We start from the raw sequence: 25,764 nt of genomic DNA, 5'->3' as shown, positions 1-25,764 counted from the left end.
AAGGCAAAAGGGTTTCGGATGCATGAGCCGAGAAAGGCCAGATGTATATCCTTATCCTTTCAAAGACTTCTCAAAGGTTACTTATGTCTGTGGGGATGGTTGGTTGAATGACTAAGTACCTAGGGGAGCTGTTTGCTGCAGGAGTCAAGATAAGGACCTTAAGTAAGATCATTGAGTGATTGTGGTCCAGCTGTTGAGTCAATGGATGACCGATGAGCTAATAAGCTCCGCAGATGTGGCATAGGTAAGATCTTGCAATACCTGCATAGATCTAGATAGAATGGTTTAGGGGAATGGAACCTCAGAATCGTATGACTTGGTTTGGGTTTAGGATTGACCTTTAAGCTAATCGGTAGTTGTGTAAACTGACCAAAGCTAAGGTGATTCGACCAGACAAGTATTAGATTGGTTTTAGACCAATGGTTAATTAGAGAATAATCCGCTGCGTATCTGTTGAAAGGATCTAGGCTATAAAGGACTGAGAAAGTCTTTATCTAAGATCTAAGTTAGCCCTCGCCTTTAGGCGATATTATAATTAAAGGGCAAAAATTAAGAGGTTCGGCCAGGAAGTGGACCGAGCGACGTAAGGCTTCGACCGCGGCCTAGTCGGCCGGATCGGGGTGTTACAGTTAGGCTTCTCTGTGCGGCCCGGGTTATTTAGGCCCAGTCTCATAGTTGACCGAAATTGGGTCCAACATTTGTCCCCCAATCTTTTTTCTTCGGGTTGAAGGAAGAGAGATGGTTTATTCAATCTAGATTTCGTACGTTGCTTCGTGCGTTTTTTGATTTCTCGGCACAACGGCTATATGCGCCGCCTTAGGGCGAATCTTTAAATATCTCGGTCTTACCGATAGAGTCGTTAGGGCTTGCGATGGCTTATAAGTACTTGAAAGCGCTCCTCTGTTGCCTCAATCTTCTTCTTTCTCTTTTTTTTCATATCAACGACCTTCAACTGTTGATTTTTGCTGAGATGGCTCCATCGTTTTCCTATCCTCTTCCGACGATCAAGGCTGATTGGCTCGAGGAGCTTTACACCGTTCACATCGTTGATAGGGCTGTTGTTGTTGATTTGGCTTCTACGTCTGAGTCTCCGAAAGCTGTTCTGGATGGATACGATGGGGCGTATCTCTCTTTGTTTGAGACCTGTGGTCTTTTCTTTCCAATCTCGGACCCTGTCCTTAATATTTTAGCGGAGCTGGGTTTGTCGCTTACTCAAATGTGTCCTAATTTCTTCAGACATCTTTTGGCGCTCCTGGTCAAGGCTCGCGAGGAGGGTCTATTGTTTGGCCTTGATGAGCTTCGTCACCTCGTTCTGATTAAACGAAACAACCAAAACACTGGGACTTTTCTTATGTCTCCCCGTCCAGGACGTCAAATCGTACTGGGCTTCATGTATCATGATCAGAACTGGCGAGAGGAGTATTTCGTCATCAAAATCGACGAAGCGTCTGTGGGAAGCTTTGATTTCTCAAAACTTCCCCGTTACTGGGCTGAGGATATTGGTGAGTTCCACTTTGGTACTTTTTTCCTATTTCGCATGCACGAACAGTTCTTGATAGATTTTTGTCTTCCTTTTTGCTTACTCTAGTTCATTCTGGCAGATCTTCTATGACTGACGGGCTTCAGGGTTTAATTGGAGCTCTCTGGACAGGTCGCTCGGATTGGTCATCTTTTGATCATTCTTGAACTCGAGCCTCTTTCTTGATGTCGGGTGGATCGAGTGTTGCCCCGGAGATTGCAGGCGTCTCTAAGGATGAAGTGGATCATTCTCACGAAGATGTAGAGGTTTCCTCTAGCTATCCCCCTCCTTCTGATAGGTTGGAGAGACATCTTGCGAGGAGGTCGTCATTTCGTACTTCCAGGTCGTCGGCGGCGGGCAAGGTAGTTAGCGGGCTACCTCTGATCCCGATTCTGGACTCGGATGATGAGGGTGCCCCGGAGGCCGGGGATCCCCTGTTCCTTTGAGTCCCGGTTTGCAGGACAAATCCATTGCTTCGAGCCATAAGCGGCGTCGATCGTCGAAGGCCGTTATTCCCGAGCCGTCTCGTTCTAAGCGAGAATCGAAGGGATGGAAGATTGTCCTCAAGGGTGATGGTCCTTTATCTATGGGCCAAGGCGATCTTGTTTCTCTTGCTTGTCGTACGAGGTCCATGGATTGTCGCCCTCCATCTCTTGCTTCTCTTAATGAGGAGGGGGCTTATGCCAAAGTAGTCGTCGCGAGCTCCAAGGTCGGTGTCGTTGAGCTATATGCATTTCTGTTACGGGTGCTAAGGCACTAAAGATTTCCCCTTTCCAGGTTATGGAAGCTTTTAACGAGTTTGTTGTGACGATGCAGGATCGCGTGCATGCTCTTCGCAATGAGAGTGAGGTGGATAAAGGAAAGGTTTAGGTTCTGAGGCTTACAGAGGAGCTTCAGACGGCCAAGGAGGAGGCTAGGAAGAAAACTTGAGAGGCGATGATCTTGAGGGACGAATGGAAGAGAGCTCATCAGGAAAGGGTGGTCTTTGAGACCGAGGTCGCTGCCCTCAGGACCAAGGTCGTGGAGTATGGGTTGATTAGAAGAAGGAAGTGTCCGCTGAGATGCAACTCCACGAAGTGGTTTCTTATCTCGATCTGCTGAGCGAAATCAAGGAGGATGGGCTGGTTGTAGAAGACGAGATCGTTTGTCTGAAGGAGATGAAGAAGGACTGCGAGGCAGCTGCTAATTTGGCCGCTGTTCCGGATTGGTCTGTCGCGGGTCTTGATCTTCCTCAAGTTTCCGAAGACTCGATCATCGATGATGAGGCTGCGAACTCATCTGCCAGAGAAGAAGCTAGCTATTAGGTTGTCTTCGTTTTGTTCTTTTTCATTTTTATTGTTCGTGTAACGGATTCGAGCGATCTTTTCTGTTTCATTTTTGATTTTGCGTTTTTGAGTGGAGAACTATGACTTTCGGAATATCTTTTTCTTTTATAGATTTTATTCCTCCTTCCTGTTGAGATCATGCGGTGCCCTTGCTCTTTATAAAGTTTCGTTTTGTTTGGTATCGATTCCATGTTTTGAACAAGGCTTTCTGTTTTCTTTTATTGATATGTCGTCGAGAAGAGTGAGTTTCCGTGAGTCCGAAAAGGTACGAGGCCGGGATGGGAGTTTCGGCGCAGAATGAGTTCGTTCTAGTGATGTGAGCGAAGCGCTTACAGAAATTCTTCGCGAGGAGACCCGACTTCTCCGTGCTCTCGCTAGTGGAGAGGGGAAGGATCTTGGAGGAGAAAAGGTGGTGGTTCGTACGAACTCGAACAATCTGAATGGCTCATAAGGGCGAGACCGTCCTCCGAAGAAAGCGAAGGTTACTGGCATTGTTCATCGTACTGGTGTCTCGGGCGACAACCCTGTTGCGAAACCGTTTCATTGGCAATTTTCTCATTCCAAGGATTGTCTGATCACAGAAGATCCGGACAGCGTTGCTCATCTGGTCAGACATTTCAAGCCGGCCGGGTGTCCGCCCCCCTCTCATCGAAATATGACAGAGCGCGATGCCTATGTTAAGTTGGTTGTTGCGCATACTAAGTTCGGCTTCTTAATATCTATGATATTGATTCCTCAATTCGTTTTTCTTCGTATTGACCCGTCGTGTTCCATGCTATGGAGGCTAAAAATAAGTTCGCGACTTTAGAAAGGCGTTTGCAGGATGTTCCGCGTTCCGACGAGCTTTACGAGATTAAGAAGGTCGTTCGAAAGATAAAGCTCGGTTTGAAGATGGCTCAGGATCAAGAACGTACTAACAATGCTCAGCTACCTGCTGCCGAAAAGCTAGGGAATCAGGCTCCTTCTCTTGTGACTCGTTTACGAGTTATGAGTAAAGAGAGGAAGTTGTCCCTCGAGCAGATTTCTCTTTTGGAGGCAATGATCGAGTCTTCCGTGAGTAAATTCGATGATGATCTTCGTCGTGCGACTTATGATGCTAAGAAGGCCTTGGCTGATAATTATTTAGATGTGTTGATATCTTTGAAGGAGAAGTGGGAGAAAAAGGCCGTAGCTGACTGTGAAGCTCGTCTTAAAGAAGTTATGGTTAATATCGATCTTCTGAAGGAGATAATGAAAAGTAACCTATTGGCTTCAGATGAGTTGTCACGTCTTCGAGCAAAGGAGGTCGAGCTCGGGTCCGAACTCGATGTGATGGTGGTGTCAGACTTCTCTGTTGGGTGGCTGGATCTCCCCCAGATCTCGAAGGATTTACCGGAGGAGTTCTTTGCAAAAGTTCCTTCTGAGGTGAATGAACCGGGTGACGAGGCAAAGCGCGCGGGTGGTCGGTTTGAGGACGGCGAGTTTTACGCCGAGGAGTAGTTTCAGGGATTCGCGTTTTACTTTTGTTTTTCCCTTATGTTTTTGTTGCATTGTTCTTTTAATAAAGAAGAAGAACTGCGAGTTCTTGGGTTATTTTTCATTCTTATGTGGGCCGATTTTTAGAGGCCGTGGATCGAGTTGTTGTTGATAATTTTATCGACCTATGTTTGGTATGACAAAAGATTTTGTAAATGAGCTTTGCCGCGTTTCTGGCGGGGCTGACTGTGCCCAAAGACTTGATCAAGGTCTCGGTTTGTAGCCAACCGTTTTTGAGTATTTCGAAGGGTTGCACTTTGAAGATATGGGATATCTAATGAACTTGATGTGTTTTGAATCAAACTTGGATTTTTATTTAAAATGTCAGTATGGTACAAATTTGGTACATAGATGGTCGCTTGACTTTTAGTTCGTGGTCAATGTTGTCGTGCTAGTGTACTTCGAGTGTTGATCGGAGTGAGTTGCGGTATGCATCTTTCAGAATTTGTGATTGGTGGGTGACTGAACTCATGTCATGAGTTGCCTACGTACCCTCGACGAGGGATCAAGTCATAACGTAGTTCGATTGTTTTCCCAAGAGGTTGGGTCGTTTATTCTTTTCGTGTACGTGTGTACGTTTATTCGGGGTCTTGAGCGATGATTAGGGATGTGGCTCGATATCTTTAAAGCTTGCGAGGTAACACGTTCTGGAGCTTTCCTAGCTTCCTTTGATAGTTTCAATTCCTTTTGGAGTTGGGAACTTCAAGCATTGGTGATAGGTTGAGGGAACTGCCTTCATGCTGTACAGCCAAGGTCTTCCAAGGATTGCGTTGAACGGGGCTGGACGATCTATCACGATGAACTCGACGATTTTTCTGACTTCTCCGGCGGTTACGGCAAGCTCGATTGATCTGAGGGAGTAAGTAGTTTCTCCTGCGAATCCGATTAATGGGGTTTGTTCTTGTTTAAGGAGGGCTTTGGTGAATCTCATCCTTTTGAACGTGTCGTAGAAGAGGACGTCGGCCGAGCTTCATGTGTCAATCATGACCCGAGATAGTTCGCAACCGCCGACGTCGAGTCGTATTACGAGGGAGTTATCTTGTAGTTTGTCGAGATCTGCAGCTTCGTTTTCGTCGAAGGTTATTTCGTGGTCGAGACCTGATAGGGGTTCTTTGATTCCTACGTTGTTCTCGGCTTTTCGTTGGTATGCTTTGATCGAGTTAACCGAGTTGCAGAATTTAGAGCCTTCGTATATGAAGTCAATTCGTTTTTGGTTTTGGTCATAAGCCGGGAAGTTCCATTCCTCGGTCGTTGCTAGTTGGTAGTGTTTCTGTCCCCCAAACAGGTCGTGATTAAGCGTTCGTGTGCTGTCTTTTTTCCTAATTTGTGGGGCAATCGGTCTCTCTAGTAGTTCCCGGATTTTTGTCATCTTATGCTTTAGTATTTGGATTGTATTGGGGAGAGGGGGCTATGTCGAGGTCTTCTACAGTGTGGATTGCTACCGTGATATCGATGCACACTTTTCCTTCGGCATGTCCTTCGATTCTGTTGGAGATATCGCGTTTTGGTCTCCATGAAATCATGTCGACTCTTTTCTTTGGTGTTGGAGGTGGAGAGCTAGGTGATTCAAGCTCGGTCTCCCTATTTCTTTTATTCAAAGAGCCTTTAAATTTCCAGTTGGCTTTTGGGGTTTGCTGGCGCTTCTTCTTCAGTATCTTCGCTGGTCTCTTAGTTTTCGTTTTGGCTGTGAAGTGCTGCTCGATATTCCTCAGTCGAATGTCCCTTCCGATTATGGAAGGCACAAAATTTGTTGAGATCGTACGTCGACTATTTGTTTTGCGGCGAGTTGTTATCACATAGGAGTGATGCCCTTTAGTTGCTGGTTCTTTAGGAGCATTAGTCTTTTTTGTGGTGTTATTTTTGTTCGCGATGTACTGTTCTTTTAAAGTGGCGACCTCTTCTTCACGGGTTACGAAGTAGGAGGCTCGGTGTAGGGCGTCGTCCAACGAGATAAGTGCTCGTACCGCCACTTCTTTTCTGAATTTGGATGAGAACCAGACGCCATTCTTTAGTGCTGCCAAGGCCACAACTTCTTTCGGATGTGAAATCTTGGCCTTGATTTCTCTGAACTTGTTTATGTAAGCTCTTAGCGGTTGCTTGCTTGAGATTCCATAGATCCGCCTCGGTAACCCTTGTTTCTATGAAAACTGAGTATTATTTGAGGAACGTAGATACTAGATGGGTGAAGTTGTCGATTGAGTTTTCTTCCAGGCCAGCGAACCACACGAGAGCGGCCCCAGTGAGATTTTCGGCGAAGAAGCGACAGTAACCGGCCTCTTTTTCGTCGTCGTTGAGATGCGCTCTCGATATTGCTAGTCAGAAGGCTCGTACGTGAGCTTTGGGATCTGAGTTCCTGGCATACTCGGGGAATTTTAGTTTTCCCACATGGTGTAGTCTTACGCTGGCGATTCGATTCGTGAACGGAGTCCTTCTTGTCTCTTCGATAACCATATCTATGTCCGGAGCTGAGCTTGTTTCTTTCGATGTAATAAATTTGAATTTAATGCAAGTATTTTGGTATAAAGTTATTTTAGGAAGATAATATATACATAACTAAATTAGAAAGATATAGTTTTTTCATATCGATTTGTAAATGCAAAATTAATATTCATACGTTGTGCATTAAGTTAAATATGTACTCAAATGTTTTCATGCATGTGTTGGGACTGAATTTGCATGTCAACCAGGGTAAGGTGGACACGGATCGAAAATCTCGATTTTTGGAGGTAGTGTTTTGTCCAAATAATCAATTATCCAATTCGATCTGATTTATAGCCATCCGAATATTTACTACCAGGATATCCAAAAAAAATTAAAAAATTTAATATCCAATCCAAAAAAGTGAAGTATTTTTTAAAAAAATTCAAAAATAATATAATATTTTATTATAAGAACTAGGTAAAGAACCCATGAGATATCGCACGGGAACTCATTTTGGAAAAACAATTATGCCACATTTTATATAAAATGAAAAGATACATATTCATAAATTTGGACAACATTTTTTAAAAATGTCACTTAAGATGAAAAAGTGCAACTTTTGACATTTATTTGGAGAAAAACTACATTTTTGATAATTTGACAATTTATTTTTAACAAAAGTAACTTCTAGCATGGAAAGACACATCCTTACATTTGACGACTTTTTTTAGACCAATGCAATTCTTAAAATGAAAAATATATTGTTCAGATTAATAGATAAATATTTATATATTTTGATAAAAAAAGTTAACTAATGTCATTTTTAGAAAAGATATGAAAAATCACAACTTTTACATTTATTTAGAAAAAATATACATTTTTAGACGCTTTTAGAAAATAAACGAAGAGATTATGGAGATGTGATTAGTAGACTACAATAAAGTATTGACTAAATTTTTGACAGTTTTAGTTTTTCGACAAATAATCTGTTAAATAAAAAAATATTTAAAAATAAAATGAAGGTTACAAAAGAGAAGTTAAGTTTGTAACCGTCTCTTTGACTCGCAACTCCTCACTGGTATTTTTTAAACATGCACACCTCTTAGATCAATATATTAACATTTACTTTTTGATCAAATATAATTATTAACATTTATTCACTATAAACGTCAATTCCATCATCATCTTCATTTCTTAACAAGCTCTGTTTATTTTCTTATCCCCTTATTTTCTTATCTCCGGTACATATATTCGACATCATGACATCTGAGCACTTGGTGCATTTGTGTGGTACACAATAACTCTTCATCTTTACAACACATATTCTTACTATCTTAATTTATGTATCTCAAAAATCATTTTTTGTAACTGATCTTAAGAATCATTTTAATAATGCCATTTTTGTTATAACTGTAAACACCAACTTTTTTTAACGTTTATAAACTTTTTAAGGTTGAAGAAATGAAATTTTTTAACCAAAATAGATATGAAAATTTGTTGTACTAGAAAATAATAAAAACACCATTCTTAATTGTCATTCGGAAATGAAACACGAGTTTGTTATAAATTTGTTCACCGATTTTTTTGCTGGAAATCTATGTATTAAGGAAATTATTTCCAATATGAATTTCATAACTGTAATGAATTTGTAACTTTCCAATAAATTGATAATATGATTGATAAATACCAATTGATTTGGTGTGTCCCAAATTGATGCCTTTTAATTGTATCTTGCCACTCTTCATCTCCTTCTAATAAATCTTTTGCCACACATGCATTTCTGAACAATAATTGATTAGCATTTGAAGATTAAATTTTTTGACCAATGTCAAGTCTTGAGTTACATGAAATATTTTTGTAGGATAAGACAAATCAATTTACCTTTTCTATTAAGAAAATATACATAATATATAAACAAATTTTCCAAGTTTTATATGTGTTTCTCCAAAAATATTTTATGATCCTTTGGAGTAGTGAATCTTTCTCCTTTTTATCTACTAGGGGAGTAGTATTTGTTTGACAAATAATTGTAGTTTAAAAATGTTAAAAATGTTTGACAAATAATTGTAATTTAAAAATGTTATAAGAGGTGGAGTCTAAGTGTTTTGTTTAGTATAGTTGTATGGTTTATAGTACAAATTAAAAGTTTCATGTCTTGTTGATGATGGGAAAATCATATGACGTGTAGTTGTAGTGGATAAAGTAGAAGGTATAATAAAATGTGAGCAAATTAGTTGTGAATATAAATTCATATCAATGATTAAACCCTTAAAATTGTTTCATTAATAATTGACATTGAATAGCTCTATGGCTTTTACTTTTTCTAATCAATATTTAATATAATGGACAAAAAATATGAAGTTTACTATACAAACATGCAGTTGTGCAGTTTGGTAAGCTGAATACGAAAGTTTACGTCAACCCTCTTTTAAAAATATTAAATCTGAGAAACTGTTCTATTGTTGCTGAAAAAAATAAACAAAAATAGGAAAAATAGAAAACTCTGCAAAGTCAAAAATAGAGAGATCATATTAATTCGTGGAAACGGCGACCAGTTTACTGGTTCCACTAAAACGTAGTCAATTCTTACCTATGTAGTTTTTATTTAAAACAAAAAAATTTCAGAAGCTACAGATGTTTTGAAATTAAAAAACACAACCAAACGGGATAGTCTCAACCACACATATTCTGTATTAGTTAGAAAGCTTCTGAATCACTTTCTTTCCAGATTATAAGCTCTCATCTTCGATTTCCCCATTGATCTCGGAGCTGCAGCTGCAAACATCACAACATCAATTATATAATAGGAAATACATAATCATAAACCAGACCACACTCCTAAGGGCTCCAGACTGTTTTTCTGGCGCTTTAGAACACATTAAATATGTTAACTTGCTGTGCTTACTCACAAAAGGAACCGTGATCATCATCAAGCAGCTAACAACCCACTAATCTCATCTTATCCCAGTTCTAATTGATCTCAAAAATAATATTCAGAAAGTTACTGCAGATTTGAGTTGGAGGTATTTTGGGAACCAAGTGAAACAAAAACTTACCTAATCCAATGGCATCACAGCCTTTCATTATCTTCTGCTTCTTGCAGACATCAATAAACATCCTGGAGATTAGAACAATCAACTCCCAGTTAGTATCTTTCTAGTGTATGCTACATTTTTATTCCAAGAGCATAAAAGCTTCTAAGAAGTTTTTAAAAATAAGAAATAAAACTTACTCCCGTGGAACATCTCCAAGAAGCATCCAATCTCCATAATTGTGTTCATAAGTGAGCACATAGTCTTTTCCATTCAGAAGATCCTTGAGTTTGGTCTCACAGAGCTTATCCTTTCCTGTAGCTCCATCAGATCCACATTGACATAAACACCAAATAATCCAATATTGCACACCATGATTTCAAACAAAGCATCATTATAGTAATCACAGAGACATCTCACCAAGAGTAAAAGTGGTGAACATTTTCTCCAAGGCTGAAGAAAGTTCCATGTAGTTAATGTATCTCCTCTGGTCAACTTTCCTTAGATAAGGGGCACCATCCATGCTGACTTTAACAAAGAGGTCTGCAGAACCTGGCTACCCATCAACTTCATCACTGTTCTTACAAGTGGTCACCACTGTGTTCTTCCTGAAAAATCTCACTGTAAGGCCAACTAGAGCTGTCGAATGGTCCGTCCATGTCCCAATTGGGCATCACCACTTGGACCATTTCAGTTTTGGGCAGTAATGGGTGGTCCATATTGGACAATGGTCCAAACAAATATCTAAGACCAATAGAGACCATGTCCAAATGGGCAATGCCCATGGACACTCAATAATATTTATAATTATTTTTTAATTATTAGTTTAGATTTTATTTCTAAAATTTTGAAATTATGTTTACTTTCCAAAATTATAAAAGTATTTTTTTGTCATAACTGTAAAACTATGTTTTCCCCTCAAAATCGAGAAATTTCATTTTTCCGCAAAAATCGAAAAATTGTGTTTCCTGCCAAAACCGAAAAATAGTGTTTCCCGTCAAAATCCGAGAAATTATGTTTCCTTGCCAAAACCGAGAAATTGCGTTTTCCGCCAAAACCGAGAAATTGTGTTTTTCCGCCAAAACCGAGAAATTGCGTTTCCCGCCAAAACCGAGAAAAATATAAAAATCCAAAAGTTCTTCTTTGATTCGTCGCTGTGTCCTTGGCAGCAGCAGCTTGCGAGTCCAGAAACAAAGGCTGGCAAGAAGAGTAGAAATCCATGATAGCTGCAAATATCTCAGGCTTTAGTATATCCCACGATACATCATCAGACTGTCACAGTGACGAAATCTGACCCAAAGAAAACTCGAACCACACCTGCAAATCAAAGAAACAATCACATCACATTGAAAGATGGTCTTTCTACCAGACAAAGGAACATATGAAATAACAATACCATCGATGAAGTAAATGGACTTGGTTAATGGAGAACCTAAAGCTGAACAAACGTTAGAAAAATCAACACTTTCGATCTCTACTTGTTTTCCAGGATAAAACATTAGAGAAGAAGGATTCTGAGTAGATTGCGTTTGGATAAACATCGTCCTTCTCTGCCCTGCTCATGAGGTATACCCTTTTTAACTTATCAGAGATAAATTATATTAAAAATAATAATTTAAAACCATAATGCATACTTAATAACCATATTTGTAGGTTGATGACATAATCATTCTCGATAACTTCATCAATGGTTGTTTGGGGATGAACCGGATCACGAAAGGGTGGTCCATAACTCTCACCACTGAAACCGCTGGCAAAGAAGGACAGTAATAAGGGGCGCGACCAGTAGGAATGAACCCATGTAGTTAATTGTCCACTTTTTGTAATTATATGAAAAAGGTTAAACCTAGTAGCGGTTAAGCGCGTTTCATGTTTCTCGGAGCGGCGGCAAAAAAAAAAAGAGAATTTGAGTTTTGTTTCCCTCTTTTACCTTTTCGCCGCCATTGTCGAGTTGTTCTTTGAGCTCCGCAGCTCCTCTGTTTTCAGTTTCCTGAAAAAAAAAAACAGAGCAGTTATTACGGAATGTGAGCGAAGACTCACACATCACTAAAACAATGAAAAATCTGCTGCAGATTGCTTAAAATAGGGCATAAAACAATGTTTAGTAACAAGTTGTTTTGTTTATCTTCAGGGAGTGTTGGAGAATGGTATGAAGATAGCTGTGAAGAGGTTGTCAACAAACACAGGCCAAGGAATGGTAGAGTTCAAGAACGAGGTCAAGTTGATATCAAAGCTGCAGCATCGGAATCTCCGAATTCTGCAATTAAAGATTGAAGATTTAGATCATCGGCTTTTTTACAAAATAAAAGATCTAAGGGAAAAAAAAAGCTTCTGGTTACAATACCTTCTCATCAAGGAGGAGTAGAGTGATTCCCATGATTTCACCTTTCTTCTTGATGTTTTTCGAGTCCCAAAAACGGAGTAGACGACCAACAATGATCTGGACAGAGCTACCGAGTCTCGGAGAGTGTTGAAGGCGCATTGTGCAACAACATCATCAGAGGAAGACATTTTTTCAGAATATCTCTACGCTCGATAAAGGATATAGACTGAATGTGATTGTGAAGGTTATCAAACTCTCAACCATTGCGTATTTATAGATTTGACGCTGAAGAAACGAAGAGGTCGGAATCGTTACAAAATTTCAATGTGAATAACAATTATTGGTAAATTAAATGAAGACATTGAACTTTAGGGAAGGTGAAGAGATGAGAAGAGACACTTTGAAGATTAACAAAAATGGAGGCGGTGAGTTAACTCTCCCGTGGAAGAAGGAAAGCGATGGAGCCCTAATCAACCAAAGCAAAAACGCGGCGTTTATATGACTTACTTTTTAATCAGACCAAACAGGGAGAGTCAGACCAAACCATCTATACTATTAAAACAGAATCATATTTTAAAATTTTTGGATTCTGCCCTTGAATTTTTATTATATTTACATCTAATGTCATTTTTTTTTTAACGCTGGATAATTATGCTATTACAACTATGAGAAATATTACAGACGATTCTACAGCCGACAATTCTACCTGTCGTATGAAGATTCACGTCTGGCTGCATCACCTAAGCCGCCTTATGAGATTCATGCTTGACGGTACTCCTTGCGCCATGCTGCAGATCTCTTGTAAGCCTTTTCTCCTTTAATTCGCATAATTCCGCCTTCTCCGGGAATTGAAACCCAGACTTCTTGGTGTAGAAGCATTAATGAACCGTTGGTCAAACCACTGGACCAAAGGGGCTTCCACAATGTCATTTCTTTTTTACTCATAAATATAATTAATTTTAATAAATGAATTAAAAAAAATATGATGAATATGAGTTTCCTTATAAATCATAGGTATTATATTAAATTACCTAATATTTAGCCACTTTAAAAGATTGCAATCTTTCAATTTAATACTTAACAAAAACAATTTTATAAATAACATATACATATAATCATATCTAATTTTAAATTTATTGAATATTCTCAAATCTAGGTTATAAATTATTGTGAATAATTATTTGATTTCGTTTGATCAATGTGGAGGCCGGTTCACTTTCACAATGTAAATTTGCACGTGTATTAATTTTTTTTACTAACTTTTCTTTTATGGTTTTTAACTAAATTTACCCACTAAGCATGACAACCATATATATAAAGATTTTTATACATGAATTACATTGATTTAATTTTCTATTTTTTTTAAATAAAAAATCTAAACATTGTTTTCAATTTTTAGAAATGAACTAAACATTTCTTAAGAAAAATACAATACAAATATATTTTCACAAAATTAAATGATTTTGGTCTCTCAAAATAAACCCAAACCGGTCAAAATAGATGATCAATACAATTTCATGAATCTAAATAGATAATATTATTGAAAACTTAAAAGTAAATGGGTTCAAACGGCCGAGACATATATGTTTTCGTTGAAAATGAGACGGCTTTAAATAAGGTGGATCTACCATTTTATTATTTTTTTAACAAAGCATTTGGAAAATTTTTATTATATTTTTACAGAGTTTAATATCCCGCGCTTTTAAAGCGCGGGTCAAAATCTAGTTATTTACTTATTTCTCGAACCAAACGCGGAGAATCAGACCAAAGTACAAATCACTCGACAGGTAAACCGAAATTTAAGTGGGCTCCACTATCATTAAATAAACGCATACGTGGACACTCTCAGAAGAGAGGAAAGTGTCCCATTATATATACTAGTGGTATTCCAGCGCTACGCGCCGGGTTCGTATGTTTTATTCTTATTAGAGTTCAAAATTGCTTTTTCGATCAGTTTGATAGCGAGAGTGGTTAGTGACGGTAGTACTTTGTTTCGAAGTTTTTTAAGTCAAAGAAAAACCCTTCCTCGGCTAGATCCCTCTAGACATAGTTGATTGTATATCACAATAAGTGATATGTGTTTGTATTTGTTTTTTTGTTGATAATGGTATTTTTAAACTTTGATTTTGTGGCTTTAGAATGGCGGTGAGATTTTTTTGGGTTTAGTAGTATTTATCTCATGCTTTTGACATGTTTACGGTACCGTGTGAATTGTTGCTGGAATAGGTGCGAAGACTGAGGTATTGTTTTTTTATCAGAGATTTTTTTTTTTGGTTTAGTAGTATTTATCTCCTCGCACTGATACTTACACCCCTATTGGCCTGTCACCCTGTTGAGCTTCCAAAAGTTTACTTCTTCCATATTTACTTCTTGAATCATTAAAAATTATTTTTGTATGACATGTAGTTTGTTAGCTGTTTTTTGCATTATTTATTCTCTATTCTTTTGACACTCATATCTGGCATCTTAAAAGTAAAAATACAAATTTTGACTCTTCCTGAAGTTGTGTGTTTTGACTCCACTTTTCCATTATGCTCATTAGATCTTAAGTTATTTCTTGTACCGTACCAGCTTTCTTTAATGGCGTAATTTATTTTCCACTCTTTGGTTTGTTTTATAAGCGTCTGTTGAAAGAGACACATTTAGAACTGTTGTTTAATTTGAACCATTTGTTGCCATACGTCGACGTCATATTCCTCACCATTCTTCTCTTTGATCCAGCCAGGCCTATAGAGACAATGACCGATGCCGATCAAAGTAAGTCTCCGAATCTGAATGATAATTCTCACATGATATTTATTTACACATGTCCTCTGTGTTCTTACTCTCGATTTTTGTTACTTCTTTTTTGGTAAAAGGTATGGAAAATATTGGAAGCTGTATTGGGAGAAAGTGTGAAACATGATTATTCTTGGGTTTTCTTTTGATAAAATTCTTGGTATTTATTGATAACCTGAGTTTTACTTTCATACTTTACAAAGTATAATAACGAATACAAAAGTAGTGTAATTCTATTTTTAACTTTATTATAGAGTTATAAAGTGGAATTACAGAAAATTTTCAAACACAAAGTGGAATATAAATTAGAAATGTTCGTATTTCCATGTATACTGCTTTTTGAGCTCATTACGGGTCAGGGAGCTCTTGAAGTGCTAATCCGTAGGCTTGGACTCTAGCAGTTGCCGCCTCGTCTTAGTTATTTTATAATTTTAATTCTAGTTTTCAATTAAAATGGTTTGTTGGTGCTATAATATTATTCGTATGACTAATGTAACAATCACATTTGTATTGGAGGTGAACTGTAGTTTTTTTATTTTCTAAGAAACATGTCTATTGGAGTTATTGGTAGTTTTTTTTTTAAAAGAATGGAAAAATGTGGATAGTCTGGTGCGTCCGTGCGTGAAAGTATACGTTTTAGCATGTCCATGTGTACTTGGGAGGAGATGGTTTGCTTGTTGCAGGAAAGTTAACAGAGCATATTTCAGATCATGGACAGAGAAAGATTTGGAAGCTGATGACTAAATGGGATTTCTGAGGTTACAACTTTTGTAAGATAAACGTGACTAAAGAAGCATTCTTAGCCAGGTACTTGATGACTGTTATAAGTTCCATGATTTTTCTATCTTGTAAGTGAGCTTAAGGAATAATTTTTTGCAATTTAGTGCTACTATAATAGCTCTCAATAACTGAGGCAATTATACGGCCAGGTCTTGAGCCTGGTGCAGTTGATGTCTTCCTTGAATTCATCTGTTACTATGGTGGACCGCTTCCAGAGGATTTACTCCCACAGTTCAAGGTTCTTTACTCTGATCTTACTCCTTAGCCGTAGTTAAAACTAAACCTTTAAAGTTTTTACTTCACCATGACCATGTCATTTAACTATTTGCAGTGCCCGGTTCTAGTTGCATGGGGAGAAAAAGATCCATGGGATCCAATCAAGCTTGGACGAGCTTATGGTAATTTTGATGCAGCTCCTCAGGTCTCTCCTCTCTCCAATGAAGTAACCCTCTATTCTTCTTCTTATTGCATTTCTGTAAATTTTGCAGGATGAGAAGCCGGAAATGGTGAACCCACTTATTGAATCAGTCGTTGCGAGACATTCAAAGTCCAGTACAGCCCTTGCTCCAGGCATTTGATCTCAGTTTCTTTTACACTTTTTGTATATCTGTACAGAAACATATCATCTGAACCAGCATGAATTGTCAACATGTGAGAACTCAGTGTGACAAAACAGTGACTGCATGCATATCTTTGATGAAGTAGAGATCTCAGTAAAGGAAACAAAACCTTTCGCTCCAGACTCGCTATCAAAATTTCAAAACCTGCACTCAATATCTATAATCCAAAAGCAGGAGAATCTTATCCACGGCCGAACAAAACAAAGATCTAATTAAATAAGTCTCTTTTCTCATCCTTTCCCATTTCGTTAGCAACATGCTCTCTCTTGTCCTACCAATTATATTTGAGCAGTACACACCACCTGACTGAGACATCCTTCATATGTTTGTTGTTGGCGAAGCAATGTTTACCCCCAAATACTTGTCTAATACACTCCTACAGGCCTGTATAACAAAAATAGATAAGAGTTTTATTTTCTATGGGACTTTGTTGGAAGTCTTTTCATCTCCTATAGAAATCAGAGACTTTTCAGATCTTGAAGGTTTTTTTAGTTTACCAGTAAGTTATCTCAGGTGATTGTGAATCTTGTGTCTCAAGGTCTCATAAGACAAATCTCTCCGGTAAACTTTAGGCATCGATCAGAAACCTGAAACATGTTCAGACAATAGCTAATCAGGCCTAATTTTTTAAACCGGGTTTATTTTCGGGGTTGAATCATGTAAAATGGATCCTATAGCCAATTACGATAATCTATAGATGACAAATCAGTTTATCATCAAGATCCAGAAATCAAAGAAATCAAGCTTTTACCAGCTCTGTTGTGGTCTTCTTCTTGAAAACTTTAGCTATTGGAATCGAGAAATCTTTGTGCCTATGGTGACAAAACCCTAGTTGGGTTCTAGATGGAAGTAAAGTTTATCTACAAAGAGAAAAAGAAAATCTCAATCAGACATAATCTATAAACTGTGAAAATTTAAAACAGTATTGAATCCAATGAAAAGAAATCTGAAATAATTAACCTTACACGGGGAATCCCTTATTGATCTAGAGATTTGGTCCAAACCCCAAATTCAAAGTCATGATAGAAAAATCAGAAAACCAGAATATGATTTAAAGGAGATGAGCGAAGGTGTTAATTGTGTAAGAGAATGATTGGGAAGATAGTACGAAAGTTGTTTGGTTATCTTGGAAGATGATGATGTCATTTAATGGGAGTGAGTGGGAGGAGTGGTGAAAATCACGTTAATGCAGCCATTACAGAGGAGTCGGCGATGTCGTGATCTGAAGGGAGAAGAGCTCTCCTTTGTATTTCCAGTATCCAAAAGGTTGAATTTTATAAACATATGGACTCGTATGAAAAGTAGAACAAATGCCCAATAACTTGCTAATATATTACATCTGGCCCATTCAGGCAAAACGTGAGATGATTAAAAAATGAGAGTACAGTGCCCCATTCAAGATGATGAGGTGGAGGGCTAAGGTGAGAGAAAACTCTGCTTTATTAATATAGATAGATAGACTAGGATTTGGTATTTACCAAAATAATTACATATATATATTATCAATTTTAATGAGTATTTTAAGATGTTTGGCTTATTTTTAAAAAAATTGATATTAATATTCACCTTGCATGTTTTGTTATTTTTTTTATAAATCATGTTTATCTTACTATTGAAAACATGTTCACAAATACATAATAGTTTCGTATGTTTTAGTATTTACTTTCTTTAATTATGATAGTTATGATAGTAAGCAGAATGTAGATTGAGTATAAAAACCTGGATTACATTTTCGTTTTTATACATTTTTTTCTTGAATACATTAATAATTTATTTTCCAATGTGCAAGCAGAATACAAACCAACTATAGAGGTTCAACTACTTTAAATTACAATTATAATACAAAATTCCAGTTAAATATGTAGCTAAAATACTTAAAATTACAATTATATATTTGAATATATTATTTATTTTTGGATAATTGTGTTATTTTGGTTGAATTGTTAGTTGGTATATCTCCGTCTTGTTTTATCTAACCTATCATTTGTTTTATTTTTGTCGAAAACTTGAATGTTAGTAAAAGCTGTGAATTTTTTTTTACTTGTATTAAATTTTTTTTTTGTGTTATGCGCGGAATATTAGTTTTTATGAAAAAAAATTGTGAACATTATTATAAGACATTAATGTTTATATTGTAAATCAACTGTGCAGTTGCTTATTGTAGGTAAGCTCTTGTTCTTTGTTTTGGTCAGTAGTACTCGGCTTATGGATACGGTAGTCTTGGAGCAGGGAGACTATGTTATAGGCAATGTGTTTTTTTTTACCTTTGTAGTTGAGTTATATTGGTAATTTACTTGCGGTTGTTTTCTATTTTTTTAATTGTAATTTTCCTTACAAATTAGAGGGAATTTTTCTTTTCACATGGATCATATGACCACCCTAGTTCTATGCTAGCTCCTCCACTGATTATAGTTTTAAGTGTCACTGAGTTGTTGTTGAGAAGTGTCGTGATATGTTTTGTTTTCACCTCAGCCCATTCAAAAAAATTGTTATAGTGGTTACCCAGAAGATGAAATAAGAGATTGGGACAAATATTTGACCAAATCGTGTGACATGAAGCCTATCATCCATTTCAGCCTATAATACTTAGAAAAACATACTCATTTTGTAGCGCTTAAATGTCGACTGCATTATCATGTACAAACAAATATATAACCAAAGCTCCAGCCTTCTTTGAGTTTCAAGAAAATATTTGTAGCTTTTTATGTAACGATTGGAAATAACTAAGTATTTCTTATATGTGAATGGAAGATGTTTGTTTAATACCTTTTTGTTTGGCCATGTCGTAAGTGTGTATATCTTCAGGATTTGTGTTGTTTTGTAGTTGTCGAAGACTGCTATGGTGGTGGCTGCCTCAAATAATTTGTATTTATGTATGTTGCAGGCTTAGCTAGTTAAGTCTAATGTGAATTTATATTCAAGGATTCGAATACATTTGACAAAGGTACTGGAGTTCCTTCCTTTGGGAAGAACCAATGTTATTAAATGTTTAGACATTCAAAATATAATTCTAAATATCGCTTTTCCAGAAGTCTTAACCAGTTAGCTGATTGGCACTTTGCCTCCATCGGATCCTTGGACTCGTATTGATGATCACAAATTCTTTTTTGGTGTGGATGAATAAAATCCAGTAAACGCAGTTTTAAGTTTTAAGTTATGATTTGTGTGGCTGGGAAACTTATTAACCTGAAGGCTCTAAAGGTTTATGCCAATAGGATCTCTTTGACGTTTTCAGTGGTTTCTTAAAAGAATATCAAAGAAGAGACTATAGCCTGGTTTGTTCACGAAGTGTTGTTATTCCTTTTTTTTTTTTTTTAAATCTTGTTTATTTTACGAATTGTTATTCCTTCGTTTAGTTGCTCCTTATTCCTCTTATACTTTGTTATATCATTCATAATGATTACTAAGGAATACGGCTAGTGATTGATCTAAGTCTTTGACTTTCAAATTTGATAAAGAAAATACATTTACTGGTAGGCCAAAGTTAGTCATTTGTGACACTTCCAATAGATATTAGAAGCAAATAGTATTTGATTATGACAATAAATGTATGACTGATTAGCCGTCAAACCAACCTCATATTTGATTAAGTAGGAAATATGCTTATATTTAAAGTAAATTGACTGGGAGACGTAGGAGAAACTAAATAAATTCAAAAGGAGATTGTATCCTCTTGAAGCTAACCGCTGTGTGCCTTCTTAGATGCATTGCTACTTGGTGGGAGCAGTCTTAGTGGATGCATAGCCACCGGGTCCACATATGGCTCATTAGCATTGTGGGCGTGTCCAAGACTCAGCGTGGATGTAAGTGAAGTTGCTCTGTGTATATTGTCTCCGAGTCCGTTGCTTCCCTGATTTCACAGAAACAGACATCGTTATATCCTAGGTAAAATAATGATGTTGTGGGCAGTGTTCTAGAAAACTCACATCATCACCAAAGTCTGGGATTGGACGAAGCTGACGTTCATTGAAGATTCAGGAAATGGTAATGGTCTGATGCTTTGAAGTTAAATGAATGGTGTCAACCGAAACTGAAATCGTATAAGTGATGCCCACAACATCGGAAACATCGGAGATGAACGGGGAGCTTGCTTTCCCCGCGGTTTTCAACATTTGTATGGTTGTACCCTATATCGCGATTACCTGTTTTAAATTTGAGAGAATGAACATCACACAATAGTTTGTTTATGCAAAGTTTTAGAGCTGTACGCTTACCAATAGATGCTTTGCTTCGGCGGCTTATCAACTTTGTCATTACATGCCTCCGAAAACCTCAACAAACGGACTTCAACGACGTTGTTACAGCGGCCGGCTTTCCAATCGACGATGAAAACGAAGGAGGTTGCCATCGCTGATTAGTGATTCTATAAGGATTATAATGTTTGAGAGGGAGCAAGTGATGCATATCAACGAAGCCTGCTCTCATATTTATAGGTCTAGATTCACTAAACATGGAGGAAGAAGGGGTTGTCATGAATGCGGCGTAGTGGAGGTTGTGGTCTCTGGATCAATGGCATTAATGAGAAGGGTGATTATGTCGATTGAATGCAACCCCAAACTGTTATGCCGTTGACTGGCCAGAGGGGTGGTGAACATAAAACGTCACAGCAACAACGACACCGTCGAGAGACGTAGGGAAGGAGCGAGCAGGTTATAGATGCTGGATTAGTTTCAGGTGGGTGGCCTGATAATACATTAAGCCACCTCTTATCAGAGAAAGAGAATCGACAAAGGGTCTGAGACAGCGCTTAGGGTTAGGGATGATGAAACAGGATCGATAAAGCAATATAACCAGAACCGTCTCTTATCATATTAACATATTGGGCTGCCAAATGGTTTAAATGGGCTGGGAAGCTAACTTAATTTTTTTTACAAGCCCAGTCCGGGAAGGCATGGCAGTTTCATTGGCTAGGAATATTTGTTCTCATATGGCAGTGCTTAAAGAGCTCCAATTTAGCTGCTTTTATATAGTAGTAATGACTAGGAGTTAGTCCGCGCTACTCACGGGGCTATTTTGATATTTAAATGTAAACTATATAACTATTCATTTGGATGTTGTATTATGAACAACAACAAAATTTTAAATTGTATGTTTGTGTGAATACTTATTTCTTTAGAAAAAAACAGAAAACTATACATTTTTCATATAGATGTTTCATATAGTTTTTTATTTTTTATATTATATATTTACTTATTATTTAATTTTTCTTAATTTGTAAGGCAATTCTTTCAAATAGTCATTTTTAAGTTTTTGTCACAAAATAGTCATCAATAAGGAAAATGACCAAAATAACCCATTTTATTTTGAAAATTTTAATATTGCTTTTTTATTTTTCAAAATTTGAAATCATATCCACAAAACTCCACCCCATAACTCTAAACCCTAAGTCTAGTTTATTTAACTTTATAGCATAAATGTATTTTTACTGTTTAATAAACGTTTAATTCAGATAAATGTTTAATTTAGTTTTTCTATTTTTTTATTGTATATTTATTTACTGTTTATCTTTTCTTATTTTGTATATTTATTTATTCTAAATTTCTTGCTTTTATATCAATCATAATATTACGATATATATTTAACATAATAATTTATTTCTTATATACTATATTTACTTATTATTTATTTTTTCTTATATTTTATATTTACTTATTATAATATATAACATTTCTATATGATTAATATTACTAACAATAATATTAAAATATTACATAATATTAAATTATAAATCTATTATAATATTAGAATAAAAATAAAATATCATAAAAATATTACTTATTATTTATTTTTATACTAATATTTTTATGTCTTTTTTTTTACATCAATCATCTACAGACTCATGCTGACTCTGTAAACCAAACAGGTAACTCTGTCCATGTGAACGACGAAAGACGGTTGTTTCCTAGCACTCATGCTAAGCTATACGCCTTTTGATTTTCTGTCTGAGGTACATGAACGGTCTCTGAGTTTAGAAAGCTGAAAATGTCTTCCTGATAATTGTCAAACGCTGGTCATTCTTCTGGTTCTGAAACCATCTTTAACAATTGAGAACAATATGTCGCAAATGTGACCTGAAATTACCGTAAATTCCTTATGCATTCCATTACCCATATTAGCGCTTCTACCTCTGAATGAAGAGGTGAAAGACTTGCCCGGACATTCAGTGCTCCCAGCAATCCATCAAAACCCGCTAAAGTGATGTACCAGCCTTATCCTGAGAATTGTTCCTTATCTTTCCATGAGAAATCTATGAAACACCATCTTCCTGGTATTGTTGGTACAATTCTTTCATGTACTTGATTTGCAACCCTCTGATTATTTGTTACATGTGCATCCGCCCAAAGTGTTGATTCTAATTTCTCTAGTTTAAGCGTATCTCTTGGATCATCATCCAAATTGCTAAAAACTTTGTTGTTTCGACCCTTCCAAATATATCATAATATCCAAGCAAATTGGTGATCCTTCATTTTTGGATTAACTATCCAAAAAAAATGATCCATATTTTTATGTCTTATAGTCTATATTTACTAATTATATATTTTACTACACATTTTTCAGATAGATGTTTAATTTAGTTTTTCCAGTTCTGATATTGTATATTTACTTATTGTGTATTTTTCCTTTGCTTGTTATATTTACTTATTCTAATATTACAGTAGATGTTTAATATAATACTTATATTTCTTATATTGTATATTTACTTATGATTTATTTTACTATACATTTTTTCAGAGATATGTTTAATTTAGTCTTTTCATTTCTTAATTGTATTTTACCTTATTTTTTCTTATACTATCGATTTACTTATTCTAATTTTCTTGTTTTTATATCAAATGATAATATTATGATAGATGTTTAATGTGATAAAAAATATCATCTTATATTGTATGCTTATTTTTTATATTGTATATTTACTTACAAAAATATTTAAAAATAATAAAATGTTAAACTATACATTTTCGGATAGACGTTTAATGTAGTTTTTTATTTCTTATATTGTATATTTATTTATCTATTTTTTTGTTTTATATCAAATTATAATATTATGATAGATGTTTAATGTAATATTTATATTTCTTATATTATATATTTACTTATTATTTACATTATTATATATTTTAAGATAGAGGTTTAATGTATTTTTGTATTTTAAATATTTTATATTTACTAATAATTTATTTCTCTTATATTTTATATTTACTTATTCTAATATTATAATTGATGTTTAGTGTAATATTTTTATAATGTAAATTTACTTTTATTTATTTAACTATACATTTTTCAGATATATGTTTAATTTAGATTTTCCATTTATTTTGCATATTTACTTATTTTTTAATAACCAAAATATTTTCTGTGTTACTTATTTATTTATTTTATTATACTTTTTCACATAAATGTTTGATGTAAATTTTCTATTTCTTATAATGTGTATTTACTTATTATTTATTTTTCTTATATTTTATATTTACTTATTCTAATAAAAGATAATGTTTAGTACAATATTTCTATTTCTTATATTTTGTATTTAGTTATTATTTTATAGATATTTAATTTAAGTTTTTTAATTCTTAATTGTATATTTACTTATTCTAATAAAAGATAATGTTTAGTACAATATTTCTATTTCTTATATTTTGTATTTAGTTATTATTTTATAGATATTTAATTTAAGTTTTTTAATTCTTAATTGTATATTTACTTATTCTAATAAAAGATAATGTTTAGTACAATATTTCTATTTCTTATATTTTGTATTTAGTTATTATTTTATAGATATTTAATTTAAGTTTTTTAATTCTTAATTGTATATTTACTTATTCTAATAAAAGATAATGTTTAGTACAATATTTCTATTTCTTATATTGTATATTTACTTATTTTGCATATTTACTTATTTTTTAATAACCAAAATATTTTCTGTGTTACTTATTTATTTATTTTATTATACTTTTTCACATAAATGTTTGATGTAAATTTTCTATTTCTTATAATGTGTATTTACTTATTATTTATTTTTCTTTATATGTATATTTACCTATTAGTTATTATTTATTTTTTGTTAATAATGCTACGTGTCATCTTTGAAGAGAAGTTTTTTTCGCTGATGTAGACGCTCTATGGAGCCTCAAAAGGTCTCTTTTATTAGTATGGATTATTTATTTTATTATACTTTTTCACGTAAATGTTTAATGTAAATTTTCTATTTCTTATAATGTGTATTTACTTATTATTTATTTTTTTTTATATGTATATTTACTTATTAGTTATTTTTTATTTTTTGGTAATAATGTCACGTATCATCTTTGGAAAGAAGTTTTTTCGCTGATGTGGACGTTCTATGAAGTCTCAAAAGATCTCTTTTATTAGTATAGATTTTTTTTTTATTCTGATATTTTTTTGTTGTTTGATTTTTTCATTGCTCACAACTATTATTATATATAGAAACCAAAGATTGTGATGGTTAACCACCAAATATTGCAATGGTTAATCGAATTACAATGGCTGAACACCAAAACTTACAATGGTTAATCATGAAAGGTCGTAATAGTTCAATTAAACAATTGTAAACTTACAATGGTCACTAAAGGTCCCATCTAAAAAAGTATGGGATAGGTCTGGTATACAACTTCCATCAGCAGGCTTTTCGAGTTCTTCAGTGTTTCTGAATATCTATCATCTGATATTTGCCAATGGAAGACGATCTCATTACAAGCAGAATAGAGCCTTCCCTTGGGTCGTGTGGCAGATATGGAAGGCGCGAAACCTTCTGCATTTCGAAAAAATGCAATTAAGCCCGGAGATGGTGCACTCTAATGCCTCAGAAGAAGCGGTTGCATGGTTTGATGTTAATTTATGTGAACCACAACCTGGAGCAGGGTCAGGAGAGGCTTGCAATAGGTCCATTTCTTGGTCCCCGCCTCCAGTTGGATCGGTTAAATGCAATGTTGGGGTCAGCTGGGGTGGTCCAGAACGGTTGTGTGGGGCTTCATGGATTATAAGGAACCAAGCTGGTAGGGTTCTGATGCATAGTCGTAGAGCATTTACGGGTGTTAAATCGAAACTGGAAGCTGAGCTCACAGGATTCTGTTGGGTGGCTGAGAGTTTGGCATCGCTGCACTATTCTAACATTATCATTGAATCTATCTGTGCTTTAGTTCGGGAGGCCCTCCTAGATAAGGCTAAGTTCCCATGGTTCTCGGAGTTAGATCGATAAGTTTACTCAGGTCATGCCGTCTTTAGCTCCGTGTTCGGTGGAATATGTTCTTGATTCAAGAAACAGAGCGGTGGAGGAAATTTCTGTGAGTGTGCCTAGAGACCGTCGGCTCCAATCTTATGTAGCTGCGGGCGGTCCGCGTTGGTTGATGAATTTGCTTGAGCTGAAAGCAAGGAAAGCTGGACCCTAAACTGTTACGGTGCGCGTCTATGGGTGTGGAGACTTGGGTTGGAA

The 25,764-nt window shown here is 35.6% G+C and overlaps 2 protein-coding genes and 1 long non-coding RNA gene across 4 annotated transcripts; all 3 read right to left on the bottom strand.

The window, feature by feature from the left end:
* Positions 1-9,289: 9,289 nt before the first annotated feature.
* On the bottom strand, positions 9,290-10,682 carry LOC106313914 (auxin-responsive protein IAA9-like). Of its 2 annotated transcripts, none has more exons than XM_013751851.1 (4): positions 10,233-10,682; positions 10,013-10,127; positions 9,837-9,898; positions 9,290-9,549 (listed from the first exon to the last, which is right to left on the bottom strand). In XM_013751851.1, the coding sequence occupies exons 1-4, from the start codon at positions 10,333-10,335 to the stop codon at positions 9,494-9,496; spliced, it is 336 nt and encodes a 111-aa protein (XP_013607305.1). In that variant the 5' UTR covers positions 10,336-10,682; the 3' UTR covers positions 9,290-9,493. The 2 variants fall into 2 exon arrangements, with proteins under 2 accessions (XP_013607305.1, XP_013607304.1); XM_013751850.1 differs by having other exon boundaries at positions 9,364-9,555.
* A 19-nt stretch (positions 10,683-10,701) lies between these two features.
* LOC106313916 (nifU-like protein 4, mitochondrial) lies at positions 10,702-12,611 on the bottom strand. The gene is made up of 5 exons (XM_013751852.1): positions 12,157-12,611; positions 11,743-12,069; positions 11,447-11,562; positions 11,209-11,367; positions 10,702-11,129 (listed from the first exon to the last, which is right to left on the bottom strand). Exons 2-5 carry the CDS (start codon positions 11,754-11,756, stop codon positions 11,080-11,082), a joined length of 339 nt encoding a protein of 112 aa, XP_013607306.1. The 5' UTR covers positions 11,757-12,069; positions 12,157-12,611; the 3' UTR covers positions 10,702-11,079.
* Positions 12,612-19,882: 7,271 nt separating this feature from the next.
* Positions 19,883-21,050, bottom strand: LOC106316681. The gene is made up of 3 exons (XR_001264917.1): positions 20,528-21,050; positions 20,240-20,455; positions 19,883-20,163 (listed from the first exon to the last, which is right to left on the bottom strand). It is a non-coding gene; the product is annotated as an uncharacterized LOC106316681 (long non-coding RNA).
* Between the last annotated feature and the right edge of the window lie 4,714 nt (positions 21,051-25,764).

Source organism: Brassica oleracea, chromosome C9 (genome assembly GCF_000695525.1).
Source record: "Brassica oleracea var. oleracea cultivar TO1000 chromosome C9, BOL, whole genome shotgun sequence".
In the NCBI taxonomy this organism is placed as follows: Eukaryota; Viridiplantae; Streptophyta; class Magnoliopsida; order Brassicales; family Brassicaceae; genus Brassica; species Brassica oleracea.
Note: the sequence above shows the minus strand (reverse complement) of the source record. Positions and strands in the feature narration are given on the sequence as shown.

Excerpts from the sequence above, each read along its gene's own strand:
- LOC106313916 (XM_013751852.1), bottom strand. Across the intron at positions 11,368-11,446 it reads CCTACAAATATGGTTATTAA|GGCAGAGAAGGACGATGTTT; the intron begins GTATGCATTATG and ends CCTCATGAGCAG. Across the intron at positions 11,130-11,208 it reads GTCCATTTACTTCATCGATG|GTGTGGTTCGAGTTTTCTTT; the intron begins GTATTGTTATTT and ends TTTGATTTGCAG.
- LOC106313914 (XM_013751850.1), bottom strand. The coding sequence starts at position 10,335 with ATGGATGGTGCCCCTTATCTAAGGAAAGTTGACCAGAGGAGATACATT. Across the intron at positions 9,899-10,012 it reads CTTGGAGATGTTCCACGGGA|GATGTTTATTGATGTCTGCA; the intron begins GTAAGTTTTATT and ends TCTAATCTCCAG. Across the intron at positions 9,556-9,836 it reads CTGTGATGCCATTGGATTAG|CTGCAGCTCCGAGATCAATG; the intron begins GTAAGTTTTTGT and ends TGATGTTTGCAG.